The sequence below is a fragment of the Aristolochia californica genome, unplaced genomic scaffold (assembly GCF_029961685.1).
Source record: "Aristolochia californica isolate CCGP_79_NKW_82.1479 unplaced genomic scaffold, dmAriCali1.0.hap1 SCAF_15, whole genome shotgun sequence".
Classification (NCBI taxonomy): Eukaryota; Viridiplantae; Streptophyta; class Magnoliopsida; order Piperales; family Aristolochiaceae; genus Aristolochia; species Aristolochia californica.
In genome coordinates, this window is record NW_027181826.1 from 18982546 (window position 1) to 18999684 (window position 17139).

The window sequence follows — 17139 nt, forward strand, 5'->3', positions numbered from 1 at the left end:
GACAATACTTGTGTGTATGGTCATTGCCCAATTAAAATTGTGGGCTGTTTATTCTTTCTGTTGATGAGACCACCAGTAGGGTGAATTTCCCATATCGGTTTGTGCTTACTGGGATGCTCCTGTATGATAAGCAAGGTGAATTAGAGACTGCAGATGTTGCTATTCTAGACGTTGAGGGTGTGGTTGGGTATGTGTCTCAGAAATTGGAATCGAGTTTTCCCTCTTCTTTTCAATTGTGGTCCCTGACTAATTTGCCTGCTGGAATTTGTTGGAGTGATTTGAATGAGGTTGATCTTAGGATCAAAACAGTTTTCACAATTTTGTTTGTGGATTGCATAGTCTTGCTTCCCTTTGCTTATTATCTGGACCAGGTTGCTTCATTAGGCAGTGGTATTAGAACACGTTCTCTATTTGTTTTGCAATCTGTGGGGAAGAAAGGGAAGATGTATGAGGCATTGCAGCTGTTTGATGAATTGCCTAAGAAAAATGTCGTGTACTGGTATGCAATGAATCGGGGACACCGTGAAGAGAAGAAACCCAACAATTGGATTGTAGCTTGATGTTCTCATGAGCAGTAAAAAGGAATCCGATTGTCCTCTTCAAGCATGTTGGATTCGTTGCCTCAAGCGTTAATGGGGGATGAGCACAACAACAACAACCATTGTCACCTTCGATTAACCGACCAATGAAAAGTAAAAGACTTCTGGCACCATGTTGGCTTTTAGGATTCTATACTTTATGATCTTGATGAAGGAGAGAAGAGCATAGGAGACATCCAAGAGAGAGAGGAGATGAGAGCATACATTAGGAAGAAAAGAGGAGGAAGAAATAAGTTTGTGGACTTATACTAACCCTCGCCCTTAACTTTATTTATAGATGCCAAAAGTACAAATATTATAAATATACTCTTCACCCTAGTAGGAGTGAATAAGAGACAAAAACGGTAAGACAATTACATCAATGATACCCCAACTTATTCATATCTTCCAATAGATTCAAATGTGTCCAGGGTATTGTAGGTTAACAATTCAACTTGCCTTTACATAAGTGTAAGCCCTTTAAAAATGTATGTATTGTCTGATAAGACTGACACATAACATTGAGTTACAGATAACCCTTTAATCAATTTTAAGTGTTTATTTATTACTTAGTATTTTAAAAATATTTTTATTTGTAATCGTTAATTAATTATTTAACATGGTGTAACTTTTATACTTTATATGTTCTATTCTTTTGAATACTAGTAGTTTTGTAACTTGATATTATGATAAAGTAATTAAATATTATATTATTTTAATATTAAATAATAATATTATATTTATAATAAATGAATATTTAATTTCACTTAGTATTATAATGCATAACAGTATATTACTAAATAATATAATAAATATTGAATTATTAGACATATTAATTTACATATCAAATTAATATTATAATAGAATATTAAATAGGCAAGAAAATAAATCCTATGGGGGACTTTTGAAGAATTCTAACGCAGTTTACAAGGGTATTTCAGTATTTCCATACGCTGAGCAGCTACACCAACCGTTCCGTTGCTCCTGCCAAACTCCAGATCAAAAACTAGTCTGCGGCGCGCAGATACCATCTACCAGTCTTCCATGGAGTCCCCCTCTTCCCCAGTTTGGAAGACCTGCAGCTTCATTTTTTTGCTTCCACTTAATACCCATTACCGTACCCAAACCCTTCTCATTCTTCTCTACACCAGACTGGACATTCCCAGTTTCCACTCTAATCGTCTCCTCTCAAGCTATCTCTTCTTATCAAATTTTCAGGCCTCTCAACTTCATCATGCTCCTCTTGTTCTTCTGTCTCAACTGAAATTTTTGCTCAACCGTTCGTTCTATTCTTGTGAAAAATCAACTGGGGATTCAACATGGAATGCTAGGTAAACCTGCCTCTTTCTTATTTAGAATTCCATGATATTTTGTGCCTTCTTCAGGAATTGCAATTTTTTTTTATTTGGTAGTCTTCTCTGTGAAGTTCTTTTTTCCTTCAAATATTCGTATACTTGAAGTTCAATATTCATAAAAAAAACTAAAAAAAAGATTTCTGTCTCTTATTCATGGTTGCCGCAAATTAACTCGATATCTATTCTCATTCAGGTTATTCCAAGTGACAGGAGAAGCTGGATTTAGTTTTGCGGAAGATGAAAACCGCTATGATGGTCTCTTAATGTCTTTACATTCAAAGCATAACCCTGAGAATGAGGCCTGACCTACCATCGAAGCTATACGACACTACTACAGCAGATGGCATTCATTATTTGGTCTTATCTACCAGCAATAATGTCTGTCCTCCAAGCCCATCTCGTTTTTATGATTTTCAAGTTTCTTCTAGTACTGGAGAATTTTTGAGAAGTTCATAAAGGTACTAGATAGAGAAGAATATTTCTGGGAATCACGGATTTGACAGTTTAATAAGAGGTCAATGGCCACATGAACAAGGGATCACCAATGCTCTGAGAAAAGCTTATTTTTTTTCGTGAAACAGGTGATCTCAGTAGTGCAAGTGTTGAGGTAAAAATCGAAATTCTGCCCTGTAGGTGGCAAGTTCCCTTCTAACCAAGATTTGTACTAGCAATTCCTTGCTTTGAGGTGGCCATTTGATTTCTAAATAAGCTTTTGAACCTGGTATTCTCATAAATATTTTTCTATGTTCGGTATTTTTCATGAATCTCTCAAACTTTTCTTTTGTTCAGATTTGGCTCACAGCAGTAAGGTTTCCAATGTGTTCTTCCTTGCAGGGGTCCATAAGTACATGGCATATAGAGATCTCCTTTCTGGTTCGAATAGTCACTTATTTCTTGATTCTAGGTATCTCAAAAAAAAATTTAAAATGTTTACGTTTTGTGCCAATTGTAGGAGTTTACTCAACCTTCATCTTGAAATTAGGTGGTGATAACTTCTAATGTTGCAGGGCTTTTTATTATTGTCGTATCAGTCCTCTTCAAGTGCCTTGGTGTTTTTCGCAGTGAGTGGGGCACTGAGGAGGAAGCTGAACGAGACATTGAAAGTGAAACTAACCGTCTAATGCCAGAAAAGGTAGCTCCATGCTCATACGGTACCATGGAAGACCATTCAAATTCAAGCTTGTGCTGTGATTCCCCCATGAACTTATATGATGGGAAGATGTGTGTGATTTGCTACGATGGGCAGAGAAATTGCTTCTTCATTCCCTGTGGACACTGTGCAACGTGCTATACATGTGCCCAGAAGTAAGTAAACATAACAAAGAGACTGGATCAGTCTCATGTGCAGATGAGGGAGGAGTGATTCTCATCTACAGACACAAAAAACGGAGGGAAGAGGCACTTCATGGAGGAGGAGCTTCCTCCATCGTTTTTTGCTCTGCAGATGACGACTGGGTTCAGACCTGCTTAGTTCGTATGGACTGGCATATCAGTAGACCTTTCAACAAAGAAGGGGCACAGATGGAGATGGGTTTCCGTTTCTCTCCCATTCTGCTCGGGAACCCCTCCTTCCACTCCAAAGTCCGGTGGAAAGGCTTACCCCCCCCTTTTCTGTCACCGGGAAGGAGGAGGCCTCTGTCCCCTCCACTTTCTTTTTCCTTTTTGAATCAGAGATATCATATGCTTAGTCCACAAGAACTAGCAGATCTGAACCCATTAGTAGTATCCTCAGCTGATCTGAACTCTGTTGTTACGAAAGTAAGCTGCTATTACTCAAATTCTACATGGGCTGGTTTTTGTTAGGATTATGGAAGGGGAGTGCAAGGTCTGCCCAATTTGCAGAAGACTCATCCATAAAGTAAGAAGATTGTTTGCCATTTGAAGGAGAGTATATTTCTTTTTTCCCACAAGGGTTCTTGACTATTGTTAAAATCTATGCAAAGCTGTTTTGATCATTTCTCCTTACTGATATATACATATGGAGTTAGCTATAGGCATTGGGTTATGTTAGGAACCTATGGTTCACGTTTGGTTAAATTCTGAGTTGTAATCATCAAGTTATATGATTTGAGGTTATTAGGGGTATTATTGTAATCTTATTGGTGTTATCACTCGGTGAATAAAAGAGAATGGATGCACGATTTTCAGCCTCCAATGAGTGCTGGTCTCTGTTCCGTCTTATCTTTCTCCGGTTCTTTCCTCTTCATCTCTCTTCTCCTTCTCAAGTATACATTTTTACATGGTATTAGAGCAGTGAGATCTTTCTGAAACGTTCTTCAAAGGCGTGTTCTCCTTATCCTTAGGGTTAATGGTTTATACTGTAGTTTTATTGGAGGTTTGTGCGCTTAAAAGGGTTCTATTATTGGGATTTTCTCAATTTCTGACTATGTAGGACACTCATCCTGTTCTTGCTTATTGCATCACCCATCTAGAGTGTGATGTCATCATTTTGTTGCCCTAATTTTGGTATTATTGGTTGCAATTTGATCTATTGGTGACCAAAGTGAATAGAGGTGCATGCATTGGATAATGAAAATATAATTCTTATATAGTGACCTAGATGAGTAAGTGTATATGAAACAACTTTTTTGGTATTTTGATCAGGGAGAGATTGGAAAAATATGTAAGTTGAATAAAACCATTTATAGTTTCAAGCAAAGTCCCAATGCATGGTTTGAAAAGTTCAACAAAGTAGGTAACCTATTGGGTTTTTTAAAAGTTATTGTGATCATTCGTTGTTTATTCTGAGAGATATACTTAAATTGTGGTGATATTTGTTTATGTGAATGATGTAATAGTATCTGAAAGTGATAAACAAAGAATTGAAGAGGTCAGAATATGTTGCTAAAAATTTTAAGTCTAAAAACTTTGGGGTCTCTGAAGTAGTTTTTGGGCATTGAGTTTGGGCATTGAGGTTGCTCAGAGTAAAGTAAGAATCGTGTTCACTCAATGGAAATATGTGATAGATATACTCAAGAGTATGGGTTACTATGGGTGAAACTTGTGGAAACTCTTATAGAAGTTAGTCGATCATGTATTAGACGTTAAGCTTATTTATGCTATTGTCACACATCTAGGTATATCATTTGGTGTGGTCAGCCAATTGATGAAATATTTTCGTAAAGTTCATTTGGAGGCAGCCCAAAGGATATTAGGATACTTAAAAAGAGCACTAGGAAAATATTTGTTTTTTGCTCCCCATGGTCACTTAAAGGTTGAGATACACTAAGACGTGGATAATATAGGGTCAAAATTAAGAAACAAAATGTGGTGGTTCGATCAAGTTCAAAAATGGAATATTGAGCAATGACATATACAATCGTTGAACTTATGCGAGTCAAACTAGTGCTACATGAGAAATGTTTTACTTCTATAGAGGCCATGACTATGCATTTCGATAATCAGGTTGCGATTTTAATTGCTAGCAACCTTGTGTTCCATGAACATACAAAATTTGTAGAAGTTGATTGTCGTCTCATTCGTCATGCCAAGATGAGTGGAGTAATGGTCATTTGATCAAACTAGTGATATCTTCACCAAATTTTTGTGTAAAAAAGAATTTGGGGTTTTTGTATCAAATTAAAGTTTTTAAATATATATGCTCCAATTTGAAAAGGATTATTAAAATTTTTGAAAGAGTACTTTCAGTTATTTCTTCTTACGGGTATATAGTTGTGTCATGTTAGGAACCTAGGGTTCAAGTTTGGTTAAAAAAATCGGAGTTATAATCATAAAATCATAGTAGTTAGAGGTTATAAGGGTATCATTATAATATTCTATACTATCACTTAATAGAATAAAACAGAAGTGAAGTATTATTTTCTACTCCTCTTTCCCTTCTCTTTTTATCTCTTTTCTCCATTCTCAATCATACTCGAGGATACGTTTTTACAGCTCTCCGTGGGAAGATTTTTACAGTTTCATATGATATCAGCAGACCCCCTTATCTTGCTTCGTAGGTGCACGCCACAATAGTCATGTTTGTTTAGTAAATGACGAGCAGTTGCTCTGGTTTGTTCCTGAGTTTGCTTATTCCTTAGAATTGGACGGGCCATTCGTCGAAGCTTCTTCAGAGAAACTCCAGTTATCGTCTTGCATGTGAACACAATGAGGATGCCATTCAAACTCCAATTAATTTAACACCTAAACCCCTCATGAGGCATGCCGTTTGAAAATTGAAATCATATTTGTTTGGTCCAAAGTATTAGCAGTCGACGGGGGTGGGGTGGAACTGAGCCAAGCTTGATCTTTTCCTTTTTTAAATCCATCGTATTCTTTATCTTTTTCTAATTAAATTTTTGTTTGGGAAGAGAATTAAGATAACGAGATTATCATGACAACGAAAGAGAAAAAAGTGTTGCTCTGGGTATCTGCACCTTGTCTGTTACTTCTCCTGTAACTGTCATGGCGGTCTCTTGGTCTTTTATTGATATCGCAAAACAATTAATCTGTCCCGTTAAATGTTAATAAATTGAAATTCTTCGGGCCGGAAGGAATACTCATCCATGGGGGCACAATGAAGCCTCTTTTTCTTCCATATTCCTGTTTAAAAGGCCTACTAACCTTCGCTCTTCTCCCCTCGTACAAACACCACTTCTCCTTTTGTAATTCTTACTCTAAACGGAGATTTTCTCATTGCCCGCAGTGACACTCTTTTTCTGTCCTTCTTTTCTCTCTTTTCCTTTTTTGGTACATGTACTTCTCTGCAGGAAACTTGAAATCGCATGTGCAACAATTTCTTCGATCAATAACCGGAGCAATAATCGTATTTCCCTTTTCTGGTTGATTTCCGGAAATAAATTTGACGGCGATGATAGTGGAGTTGTCTTTCCGCCGGCGGTGAGGACGAGGCACTCACCCCTGCCAAAAAGACAAGCTTAACCAATATGGTTGTTCTTCTGAAATGTCAAAATTACCCCTGTGAAGAAGGGTCACCCTCCACAGTTTGCTCCTTCCTGTTTTTGACTTGTCTGTCGTAAAGGCGGAGAAGGAATACGTTTTGCCTAACCGTCGGCACCCAGGCGCGGGATAGCTCGATCGTGAACCAGCGGCTGCCACGATGGCTCCCCTCGAGCCGGAAGAAGAGGACAGAGGCCTTTTGTCGCCCGTCCGGTCTCCAGACGCCGGCGACGAGGCGGATTCTTCGTCCGAGGAGGAAGTCGCCTACCAGTCAGAAGAGAAGGTTCGCATCTCTACCAGCGACAAAGATGACGTTGAGAGCGGTGGGGATCCCTCCGTCACCCCGCCTTTCTCCTGGAGGAAACTCTGGCTTTTCACTGGGCCGGGTTTTCTTATGAGCATCGCGTTTCTCGATCCGGGGAACCTAGAGGGAGACTTGCAGGCGGGGGCGGTCGCGGGTTACTCGCTGCTTTGGCTCCTTTTGTGGGCAACTGCCATGGGTCTCCTCGTTCAGTTGTTGTCAGTTCGCTTGGGGGTGGCCACGGGCCGTCACCTCGCCGAGCTCTGTCGGGAGGAGTATCCACGTTGGGCTCGGCTCTTCCTCTGGATCATGGCGGAGATTGCGCTGATCGGAGCTGATATACAGGAGGTGATCGGGAGCGCTATTGCGATCAAGATTTTGAGCCATGGGGTTCTTCCGCTATGGGCGGGGGTCGTCATCACTGCCCTTGACTGGTAAGATCAAATTCATTCGTTTCAAAAATTTCCTATGGGTTCCTCTTTTCGTCATTAATATTTTCTGTAGAGCTTGCAATTGATGAAGTTCTGTTTTTTTATTTAGTGGACTTTTTCATTTTTTTTTTTTTTGATAAAGATGTAATCCATTAAAAACAAAAAATTACAAAGAGATAGGGAGCATATCCATAACAACAAGATGTTGAAGAGATGCTCCCTGTTTGGCAAATACATCTGCTGCCGAATTTGCAGATCTTGGAGTGTGAGACCAAATACAAGAAAATAGGGAGGCAATCTCTAAAATCTCCTGGAAAATTTCCCAATGCCTACATGGCGGAAAAGAAGTGCCACGGCCTCATCCAATGACTACCTTGGAATCCCCTTCAATGTGAATTAGGCCACTACATTTATCTTTGAAGATCCGGAGCCCGTTGAGAAGACCATGAAGCTCTGCAGACGTTGAGTCGGAGATGCCTAATGGACCCGCATAAGAAAACCACTGGTTGCCAAATGAGTCTGAAATCACACCTCCGAAACCTGCGATCCCCGGATTACTGAGAGAAGAACCATCAAAATTCAACTTTAAGTATCCAACCTCTGGGGGCGCCCACTCTTTCATAACTTGAGTCTTGGTGAGACGGAGGATGAAGCCATGGTGTGGCCAAACACCAAGGTAGAAGACTGTGCAAGTCCAGTGCACAGCAATAGAAGCAACGGCCAAGGCCAAGTGCAATGGCACGGCCCAGAGGGGCGCACACATATGGCTGGCCCGGCATCAACTTTAGCAAAAGAAACCACACTTGAGCTTGCCAAAAGGATGGCCAAGCAAAAAGGTGCACAACAACCCCAACAGCCAGCTCAGACACAAGGTAGCACGCCAGCAGACACTTCTGGCGGGGCGAAATGGGGTTGGGCGCAACCAGGAATCCTGGCGGGGCGAAATGGGGTTGCTGGCGCACGACCAGGACTCCAGGCGGGGCGAAATGGGGTTTCCTCAGGACGCCAGGCGCAGGCGCTCGGGCGGCAGGACTCCAGGCGCCAGGCGCCTGCGGGCGAAATGGGGTTTCCTGAGGCGCCTGGCGCCCGGGCGCGAAATGGGGTTTCCTGGCGACCAGGTCGCCAGGCACCCGCCAGACCAGGGCGCCCCTTGACGCCAGAAACCGAAATTTTGGGATCTGACGGTTTTCTGAGTGTTTTTATAGATTTCAAAAGGCAAGAGGAGAGACTATAAATAGAGGGGCTTCTCCCATTGTAAAAGGGTCGAAAAATCCTTAGCCTTCTTTACTCTTTTAGTGTATAGAGAGAGTTTTTAGCCTTGGCCTTCAAGAGTGTTTGGCCACCCTTTGTAATCTTGTATTGTCAATACAAAGTAGGCTTTTCTCTTCTATATCTTGATCTTTTCATTGTCCCATTTGGCTTGTAACTTCTTGTGTGAAGTATTGGTTGGAAGATCCGAAGCTCAAGGAGGCTGACTAGTTCTTGGGAAGAGCTAGGCCGCACGGGTAGATATTCCACTTGGCTAGACGGACCTAGCCCAAATCTAACTGCGTGACACTTGGTCCCTAAATGCATCCTTGCTAGATTGCTCCAGTTTTCACGAATAGAAGTGCCCTTGAAAGAACTGAAAGGTTTTTTTGTCAAGAGCCAGGTGGATATTTGGCCCATCACTTTGTCCGCTACATTTTTCTCAGATTCAAATTTAGCCTCGAACCTCCTCCTATTCCGTTCATTCCAAATCCCCCATGGCACAAAACTGGCACATGCCGATAGCATCGCCAGGAAGGGGATAACCATAGATTGACTTGCTAAAACTGAACAGATCTGCAGAGATACATATTTGCAAGTCGAAATTGCAAAAGATAGAGGACCAAACCTTCCAAGAATACGGGCATAATAACAGGGTATGACTGGTGGATTCTTCTTCAATGTTACAAAGAGGACATAGCAAGTCTATTGAGGGGTGACCCCTTCTTCGAAGCACATCCGCTGTAAGGATCTTATTTTGGCAGGCACTCCACATGAAGAATTTTACTTTTGGAGGGCAACAAAGCCGCCACACAAAATAAATATCAAGCTCCCTCTGCGTTGAGTCCCAACCATTAATGTGTCTTTATGCAGATGCAACTGAGAATTTACCGCTTTTGTCAGGCCACCATATGAGCTTGTCTGCATTAGAAGGCCTCATCCTGACATGATTCAAAGAATCCAGTAAGCTGCTTGCTTCCATTGCTTTTACATCAGAAAGACCCCTTCTGGGATGGAGACTCAAAACACTTCCCTCGAAAGCATCTGCCACTGTTATCTCCCTTTGAGTGGAGATAAGAAATATACTGCTAAAAGAGTTTCTCAAAGGTTCTTGTCCTGCCCACCAATCGTCCCAAAATTTAAGAGACCTGCCGTTACCCACAAAAAATCTACAAGCTGAGGAGAAATCAGGAAGAAGTAAATGAAGAGATCTCCAAATTGATGATAGCCTTCTCCGATTTCCCCCTGACATCCACCATAAAGAATTCCAACCCAACGTGGTACGAACCATATCCTTCCAAAGGTTTGATGAATTTGTGTTAAACTTCCATATCCACTTAAGAAGCAAGGCTTTGTTCAGTTCTTTTGATTTTCGAATCCCAAGTCCACCTAATTTCTTAGGCAAACAAACTTCATCCCATCTAACCAGGTGATATTTAAAGGAATCACTCGAACCTCTCCAAAGGAATCTTCTTTTCAATTTATCCATGGTGTTGCATACCGATGACGGGTAGGGCATAAAGGATAGCGCATAGTTTGGTATGCCAGCAATACATGACTTGAGGAGTATCAATCTACCTGCTTTGCTGAGGAGCCGCCCCTTCCAAGTTGCTAAACGAGCTTCAATTTTTTCCAGCACCGGGTTCCATAAGTTCTTAGAAAGTCGCCCATGAAAGAGAGGGAGACCAAGATATTTGGCAGGTAGTGCAGTAGTAGAGCAACCAAATGAACTTGCCATCTCTGCAAGGTTCTCCTGGTCCACATTAAATCCTATGAGAGATGTTTTCCCCCAATTAACTTTCTGCCCAGTTGCTATTTCAAAAAGACCCAATACTGCCTTTATCCTCCTAACACTGTGCATATCTCCGACTCCAAAAATAATAGTATCATCTGCGTACTGAAGGATCGGAATATTAAAAGCCCGGTGCGGACTTGTTGGAGGTAGCCATCCAAGGTCGACCGCTGAATAGAACATAGCGGACAGGAATTCTGCTACTATGTTGAATAGGAGCGGGGAAAGAGGGTCCCCTTGTCGAATACCCCTGGTTCCTTTAAAGTATACACATACCGAGCCATTGAGTAGAAGGGAATATGATGCTGAACCCACACAATTCTGAATCCAAAATCGCCATCTTTCACTAAATCCCATTTTTTCCATTATTTCATCAAGCAGGATCCAATTTACTCTATCAAAAGCTTTTTTGAGATCAAGCTTTAGGGCGATTCTTGGGTCCTGATTACACCTGAAATGATCCATAAGCTCGTGTGCAGCCATTGTGGAATCCAGAATCTCTCGCCCTTTAGGAAAGCGCCTTGACCTCTGTGAATGACGATGGGCAACACTGCCTTTAAACGTTGTGCTAATATTCTTGCAATGATTTTATATGCACTCGTAACCAGACTGATGGGGCGAAAATCCTCAGGTTTTTCAACACTTGCTTTTTTCGGCACCAATGTGATAAATGACGCGCCAATGCTGTGGTATGTGATGCCGTTTCTGAAGAAGCCGTGGATCATAGCACTTATATCTTCTCTCAGCCGAGCCCAAAACTTTTTCAGAAAGCCTCCATTAAAACCATCTGGGCCAGGTGCCCTGTCACTCTCCATGCCCAGGACCGCCCGCTCAATTTCAGCCGAAGAAAAAGGAGATTCAATTAGTGCTGCCGCTGCTGGGGAAATACGAGAAAAACAAATGTGTGTAAGCTTCGGCCTGCTGGTACACTCCTCCGAGTATAGTTCTGTAAAAAACTTAACCAACTCGTTAGTTATTGAGATCCGACACGACGTTACCTCATTATTAATGCATAATGAGGTAATTCGATTGGACCTCCTTTTTGCCGAAATGACGACATGAGAAAATTTGGTATTTGCATCTCCTTCTTTTAGCCATTTGAATCTAGCTCTTTGCTTCCATCGAACTTTCTCTTGGTGCAGAATCGTGCTGAGCTTAAAATTGAGAGAGACTCGAAGTGAAAATTCATCAGAAGTTAAGTACCTTTGTTCCTCCACCACGTCCAGAGCCGCAATCCGAGATATGAGGGAAGCCTTCTCGGCAATCAAAGAGGTATGACGACTAGTGGCCCACTCCTTAATTTTTCCTTTAATGAAGCGCAGTTTTGGGGGGAATGCCCACTCCCTTCTGCCAAGACTTGGACCCTCATCCCACCAACCATAAATAAGAGACTCAAAATTTTCCTCCATTAACCAAGAATTTTCAAACCGGAAAGACAAAGGCCCCCATTTTGCAAACACTGATGTCAACAAGATAGGCCAGTGATCTGAGCCTACCTTGTTCAGAACTCTTCCAGTAACATTTCCAAACATCTGCAGCCAGTTGTTACATGCCAAGAATCTATCCAATTTAGATAATACGGGTTGCTGTTGACTGCTTGTCCATGTGTAATTCTTACCGGATAAGGGAATCTCATCCAAACCATTCCCCCCAATGAAGTCTGAGAAGCCTCGCATAGAGGCTGTAATGCGAGTAGCCGGGGGGCTCTTCTCATGATAGTATCTGATGGCATTGAAATCCCCAGCAAGGAGCCATGGGGAATTCCAATTCTCCAGAAGCTACTAAGCTCCTCCCAGAGTAGGCTACGGTCCCTGTAACTAGTTGGACCGTAAACTCCACCCACACACCAAATTCTGTTAGTGGAGAGATCTCTGAACTGAATACCCAAAGAAAAACGACCTTCCATGATATTAAGAGAGTCAAACTTAGTCGTGTCCCATGCAACAAAGATACCTCCGGAGTGGCCAATTGCATTCACCGATGCCCACTTGATTGAGGGGCACGCCCAAAGTTCCTTGGCAAAATCATCTATCATCTCTTGACACTTTGTTTCTTGGAATATGACAATAGAAGGCTTAAATTGAGATAGGTAACTTGATATCGTACCGCGCTTCAGGGTAGAGCCAATCCCTCTGACATTCCAAGACAGCAAGATCAGTTGCTACCCTGGCCTTGAACTCCCAACGCCGTAATGTCCCCATTCAGCTGTTCATGATACATCACGCCCATTAAGCGTGTCAATTCCATCATATTTTTCCATGTCTCTTCGTCATATTTTTTTTTCTCCATGCGAAGTTCCTTTACAATACTCTCAGCTCTGTCCGTGGGAGAAGGAGCCGATTCTACATTCTTTTTTACCACGGGGCTAGTAGCTTCTCTCTGAGATAAATTAGTTTCCAAATTTCCTCTACTTTCCTGGAAAGTATTCCGTAGAGGGGGAGAGCTTGGAGCCATGATAGGTAGTTTTCCTTAGCCTGGGTATTCTGCCTGATCAGTCTTCACTTGAGTGTTTGATAATTCTGCAGAAATCACCAATCTATCTTTTCTCTGCGTGTCAGATCCTTGAAAAAGACTTAGAGTAGCCCCTTGAGAAAGTTCATTTCGTTCCCCGAGAGAGACAAAAGTCGGGGGGGGGGGGGGGGGGAAGGCGGATTCCTGCCTTTCTCCTAATTTTGAAATTGCATCAGAACCCGATTCGATTACTGGTTCCTCGGGCTGACGCATATGAGAGGCTCTTGGCTCAAGATTTAAAATTATTTTCTCTTTTTGTTTTGTCCTTTCTGTAATCTCGGGAGGAGTGGTAAACTTGGGTTTGGATGAAAAGAATGACGCTGAGATAGGGGAGAGGGTATTTTTGGAATTTGAGTAAGTTGAAAGACCAGTATTATCCGAGAGACGTGCAAAGTCAGACTCGATTTCGGAGCCAAGCTCATTTTCATGTTTGGAGAGCTTTCGGGGTACGATTTTATTAATAGCTGAAGTATATAACTGCTGACACTAATTGACGTGAAAATCACAATGCAACTGCAAATTGTGCGTGATGATATTTTCATTTCAAGATACTATTGAATAAAAATATTTTATTTAAGATTTATCTGTTGAAGCTAGTCATGGAGAAAGTTTGTGTTTTGACTGAAAATATTCTGAGCTCGTATGCAAGTTATGGTCATACTTCCAAGCTTGTTGCTTACCCTGCTTAACTCTCAATATAAATTATGGTAGGGTGTGATTGCCTAAACTTTCGAATATCTGTCCAGTCTGAAGCCTTTTCTCTTCTTGCTCAAGTGGAGATCACCGAGCCTTACTGTTTTATGTTATTTCTATTTAATTTAAAATTTGTGAAAGCGTTTTCAAAGTAATGAAAGTCACCTTTTCAAAAGAAAAAAAAAAGTGTGGGTTCTTTTCTGTTAAGCTTTTTTTCCCTGATCTTTTTATACTATTTATCTCCTTCCTTCTCATACCAAGTTTTCGTCGGCCCTTGAGGCTTCTGGTGGCCAGTTTTGATGTGTAACTGTTTGTACTATACGCTTGTAACTGTTACTTCATTTTCTATATGAGGACATACATCAAGTTCTAGGCCTTCACATTTATAATTCAGTGGAATGGTGCTTGGATTATCTGAGAATTATCTTTTTTTTTTTTTTTAATTTTTTTATGAAAGGATATAAACTCTGAGAGTTATCTTATTAATCATAAATAGAGTGGTTCTTTTACCATGTTTTGTTGATGGGGCCATCATTGCCTCTTGGGGGTTGCAAGATCCTTCTCCCCATCTTTGCAATCAATGATTTTCCTGTTTAATTTAATTTAATCACATCATAATCAATATTTTTTGAGGAAACATCACCATCAAGTCAAACAAACAAAAAAAAAAGGCTTGTTCTTTTGCTTAACCTCTATTACATCTAATGTTTGTTTGTTCTTCTAAAAGAATGTCCAAACTGAATATCGTTTTATATTCCAACAGCTCCATCTTCTTGCATTTTGGAACCACTCTAACTGGCTTCCTTGTTTCCAGTTGTGCATAATTTTTCCTCTCTATTGCTTACAGCTTCATTTTTCTTTTTCTGGAAAACTATGGGGTGCGGAAGTTAGAAGCTGTTTTTGCAGTTCTGATTGCCACTATGGCTCTGTCCTTTGCTTGGATGTTTAGTGACACTAAACCCAGTGGCAAGGAACTTCTAATAGGTACTAACTATGGAACTAAAATCCTTTCTTAGGTTACTATTAACACAAAAAAGAAAGCTTTATATTTTTCTCACTATAGGTGTTTTAGTCCCACAACTGGGCTCGAGAACCATTCGCCAGGCAGTGGGCATTGTGGGTTGTGTGATCATGCCTCACAATGTGTTCTTGCATTCTGCTCTTGTACAGTCAAGAAAAATCGACACCAGCAAAAAGGGGCACATCCAGGAGGCTCTTAATTACTACTCAATTGAATCTGCTGCAGCCCTGTTAATCTCCTTCATGATCAACTTGTTTGTAACAACGGTCTTTGCAAAAGGATTTTATGGAACAGAAGTAGCTTATTCTATTGGTCTTGGTAATGCGGGCCAGTATCTTCAAGAGAAGTATGGAGGGGGTCTTTTTCCTATTCTGTATATTTGGGGAATTGGACTATTAGCGGCAGGCCAGAGTAGCACCATAACAGGTACATATGCAGGCCAGTTCATAATGGGAGGGTTTCTCCACCTGAGGATGAAGAAATGGTTGAGGTCACTAATCACTAGAAGTTGTGCAATAATACCCACTATCATTGTTGCTCTTGTATTTAACACATCTGATTCTGCTTTGGATGTTCTGAATGAGTGGCTCAATGTGCTTCAGTCGGTTCAGATTCCATTTGCACTCATCCCCCTTCTTTGTTTGGTGTCCAAGGAGGATATCATGGGCATTTTTCGAATAGGTCGTACCCTTAAAGTAAGTTTTAACTTCTTGTCACTTTCTCCTAAGTTTTTTTTTTTTTTTGTTTTGTTTTCTTTTGACTATATAACTCTTTGCTACATTTGCCCATATGTGTGCGTCTTTACCTTTCTTCATTTTAGTATTTAGAAGAAGACAATTATGTTAGTGTAGTATATCTGTCAATAATATCTGTTAGAGATTTTCTGTGTTAAATGTAGTATGTGTCAGTTGTTTTTGCTTTTTTCCTTCTTGTCAGATGATACAAGTGGAGCTGAAACTGTGAAATGATTGCCATAATGGCTAGAGCGACTGCCAAAAGTTTTATTAACTGATGTAATTGGCCAGAATCAATGTGTTTGATATTGAGAACCATAGTTGGTTCACTTCAAAATTTTGTAAAACTGCTCAGAACACTGAGAATGCAAAAAACAGGAAATTTAGGAAAGTAGTGCGTCCAAGTGATTTCTCCTGAGTATATGTAATTCTTTGCATGTGAAACCAATTTTAACCTGCACCTCAAAGTAGGATATCGTAGCTTGCACCCTCAAATGTTTACAAAGGTGGATCAAATATTTACATTGAGCCCAAGAAAGGCACAAGTTAATATGTCTTCAGAGACTGTTTGTAAGCAGTGCTCATTACTTGGCTATGTAAAATACATAAGGTCTGATGGTTCGCTCTCCATACTGAATCTTCTTGTTTGTTTGATATCCTTATACAAACTATGAATCTGATGTTGCAGATTGTGGCATGGACAGTAGCATTATTAGTGATGGTGATAAATGGGTATCTTTTGCTGGACTTCTTCTTCTCTGAAATTAATGGTCCATGGTTGGGCTCGATTGTGGCAGCAGTGACCATAGGATATTTGGCATTTGTTATCTATTTGATTCTACGATATGGCACTCTCTCTTCTTACTTCACTCAAACATATACCAAGATGTTTTCCAATGTTGGAAACTGTATTGAGATTGAAAGCTGTAAAATATAGATCATATTTGGAGGGGGGCCTCTCACCTTTCAGCGAATGTTGTAAGCTAGGATAACCCATCTACTGACATGCAAGATTGAGTTTATTCTTGTTTCATACCAGTGGCAACCTGATGGTGTTACTCTCCCAGGCTCATGTGCATGATGGATAAGTGATGATGTTGTAGTCACTAGGGAGCCATACTATACAGATGGAGAAGAAGTAACTAGGGAGCTATCCTATACAGATGGAGCAGAGGTAACGTTTTTGTATTTTGGACGTGAAAGATAAGGTCAAAAGAGGCTGTTGTTGTGGTTATAAGACTTAAATTAATGGCCCTTGTGGCGAAGATAATCAGTTGTTGGTGCTTTAACTTTGTACTTATACGCACAGAGAAAATTTGTAGCACGATGAGATGTTTTTATCCTAGAAACATTTCGACCAAGTGGGAAACCTCTCTCTCATTCTCCCTCTCTAATAAGATTTTTGTGTTCGGTGACTTCCTCAAGACTATATCCAAGTGCTTGGTGGGTTTGCACGAGGTTTATGTACAGAATGACAGAACTAGAATTTGTAAATTCTCTTTCTCACAAACTTGAGAAGCAAAGGGTTTGAGAAGAAACAGTGAAATGGTACGAAACATTTGAGGAAAGACTTTCG

The 17139-nt window shown here is 40.7% G+C and overlaps 2 protein-coding genes across 7 annotated transcripts; both read left to right on the forward strand.

The window, feature by feature from the left end:
• Positions 1 to 1630: 1630 nt before the first annotated feature.
• LOC137951837 (E3 ubiquitin-protein ligase APD2-like) lies at positions 1631 to 4075 on the forward strand. Of its 5 annotated transcripts, none has more exons than XM_068798777.1 (5): positions 1631 to 1909; positions 2127 to 2311; positions 2768 to 2837; positions 2941 to 3238; positions 3737 to 4075. In XM_068798777.1, the coding sequence occupies exons 2-5, from the start codon at positions 2228 to 2230 to the stop codon at positions 3813 to 3815; spliced, it is 531 nt and encodes a 176-aa protein (XP_068654878.1). In that variant the 5' UTR covers positions 1631 to 1909; positions 2127 to 2227; the 3' UTR covers positions 3816 to 4075. The 5 variants fall into 5 exon arrangements, 4 of the variants coding, with proteins under 4 accessions (XP_068654878.1, XP_068654880.1, XP_068654879.1 ...); XM_068798779.1 differs by having other exon boundaries at positions 2138 to 2311; XM_068798778.1 differs by having other exon boundaries at positions 2144 to 2311.
• A 2852-nt stretch (positions 4076 to 6927) lies between these two features.
• Positions 6928 to 16532, forward strand: LOC137951490 (metal transporter Nramp3.2-like). 2 transcript variants are annotated; one of them, XM_068798172.1, is made up of 4 exons: positions 6928 to 7567; positions 14656 to 14792; positions 14872 to 15524; positions 16252 to 16532. In XM_068798172.1, exons 1-4 carry the CDS (start codon positions 6993 to 6995, stop codon positions 16498 to 16500), a joined length of 1614 nt encoding a protein of 537 aa, XP_068654273.1. In that variant the 5' UTR covers positions 6928 to 6992; the 3' UTR covers positions 16501 to 16532. The 2 variants fall into 2 exon arrangements, with proteins under 2 accessions (XP_068654273.1, XP_068654274.1); XM_068798173.1 differs by lacking the exon at positions 16252 to 16532 and adding an exon at positions 15766 to 15822.
• The last annotated feature ends 607 nt before the right edge of the window (positions 16533 to 17139 follow it).

What these genes read in the sequence shown, in the direction of transcription:
- LOC137951837 (XM_068798777.1), top strand. Translation starts at nt 2,228, where the DNA reads ATGAGGCCTGACCTACCATCGAAGCTATACGACACTACTACAGCAGAT. An exon ending in TCTTATCTACCAGCAATAAT is followed by an intron (nt 2,312 to 2,767) that starts GTCTGTCCTCCA and finishes TCTTCCTTGCAG; the next exon opens with GGGTCCATAAGTACATGGCA. An exon ending in CACTTATTTCTTGATTCTAG is followed by an intron (nt 2,838 to 2,940) that starts GTATCTCAAAAA and finishes CTAATGTTGCAG; the next exon opens with GGCTTTTTATTATTGTCGTA.
- LOC137951490 (XM_068798172.1), top strand. Translation starts at nt 6,993, where the DNA reads ATGGCTCCCCTCGAGCCGGAAGAAGAGGACAGAGGCCTTTTGTCGCCC. An exon ending in GTCATCACTGCCCTTGACTG is followed by an intron (nt 7,568 to 14,655) that starts GTAAGATCAAAT and finishes TATTGCTTACAG; the next exon opens with CTTCATTTTTCTTTTTCTGG. An exon ending in GAATAGGTCGTACCCTTAAA is followed by an intron (nt 15,525 to 16,251) that starts GTAAGTTTTAAC and finishes CTGATGTTGCAG; the next exon opens with ATTGTGGCATGGACAGTAGC.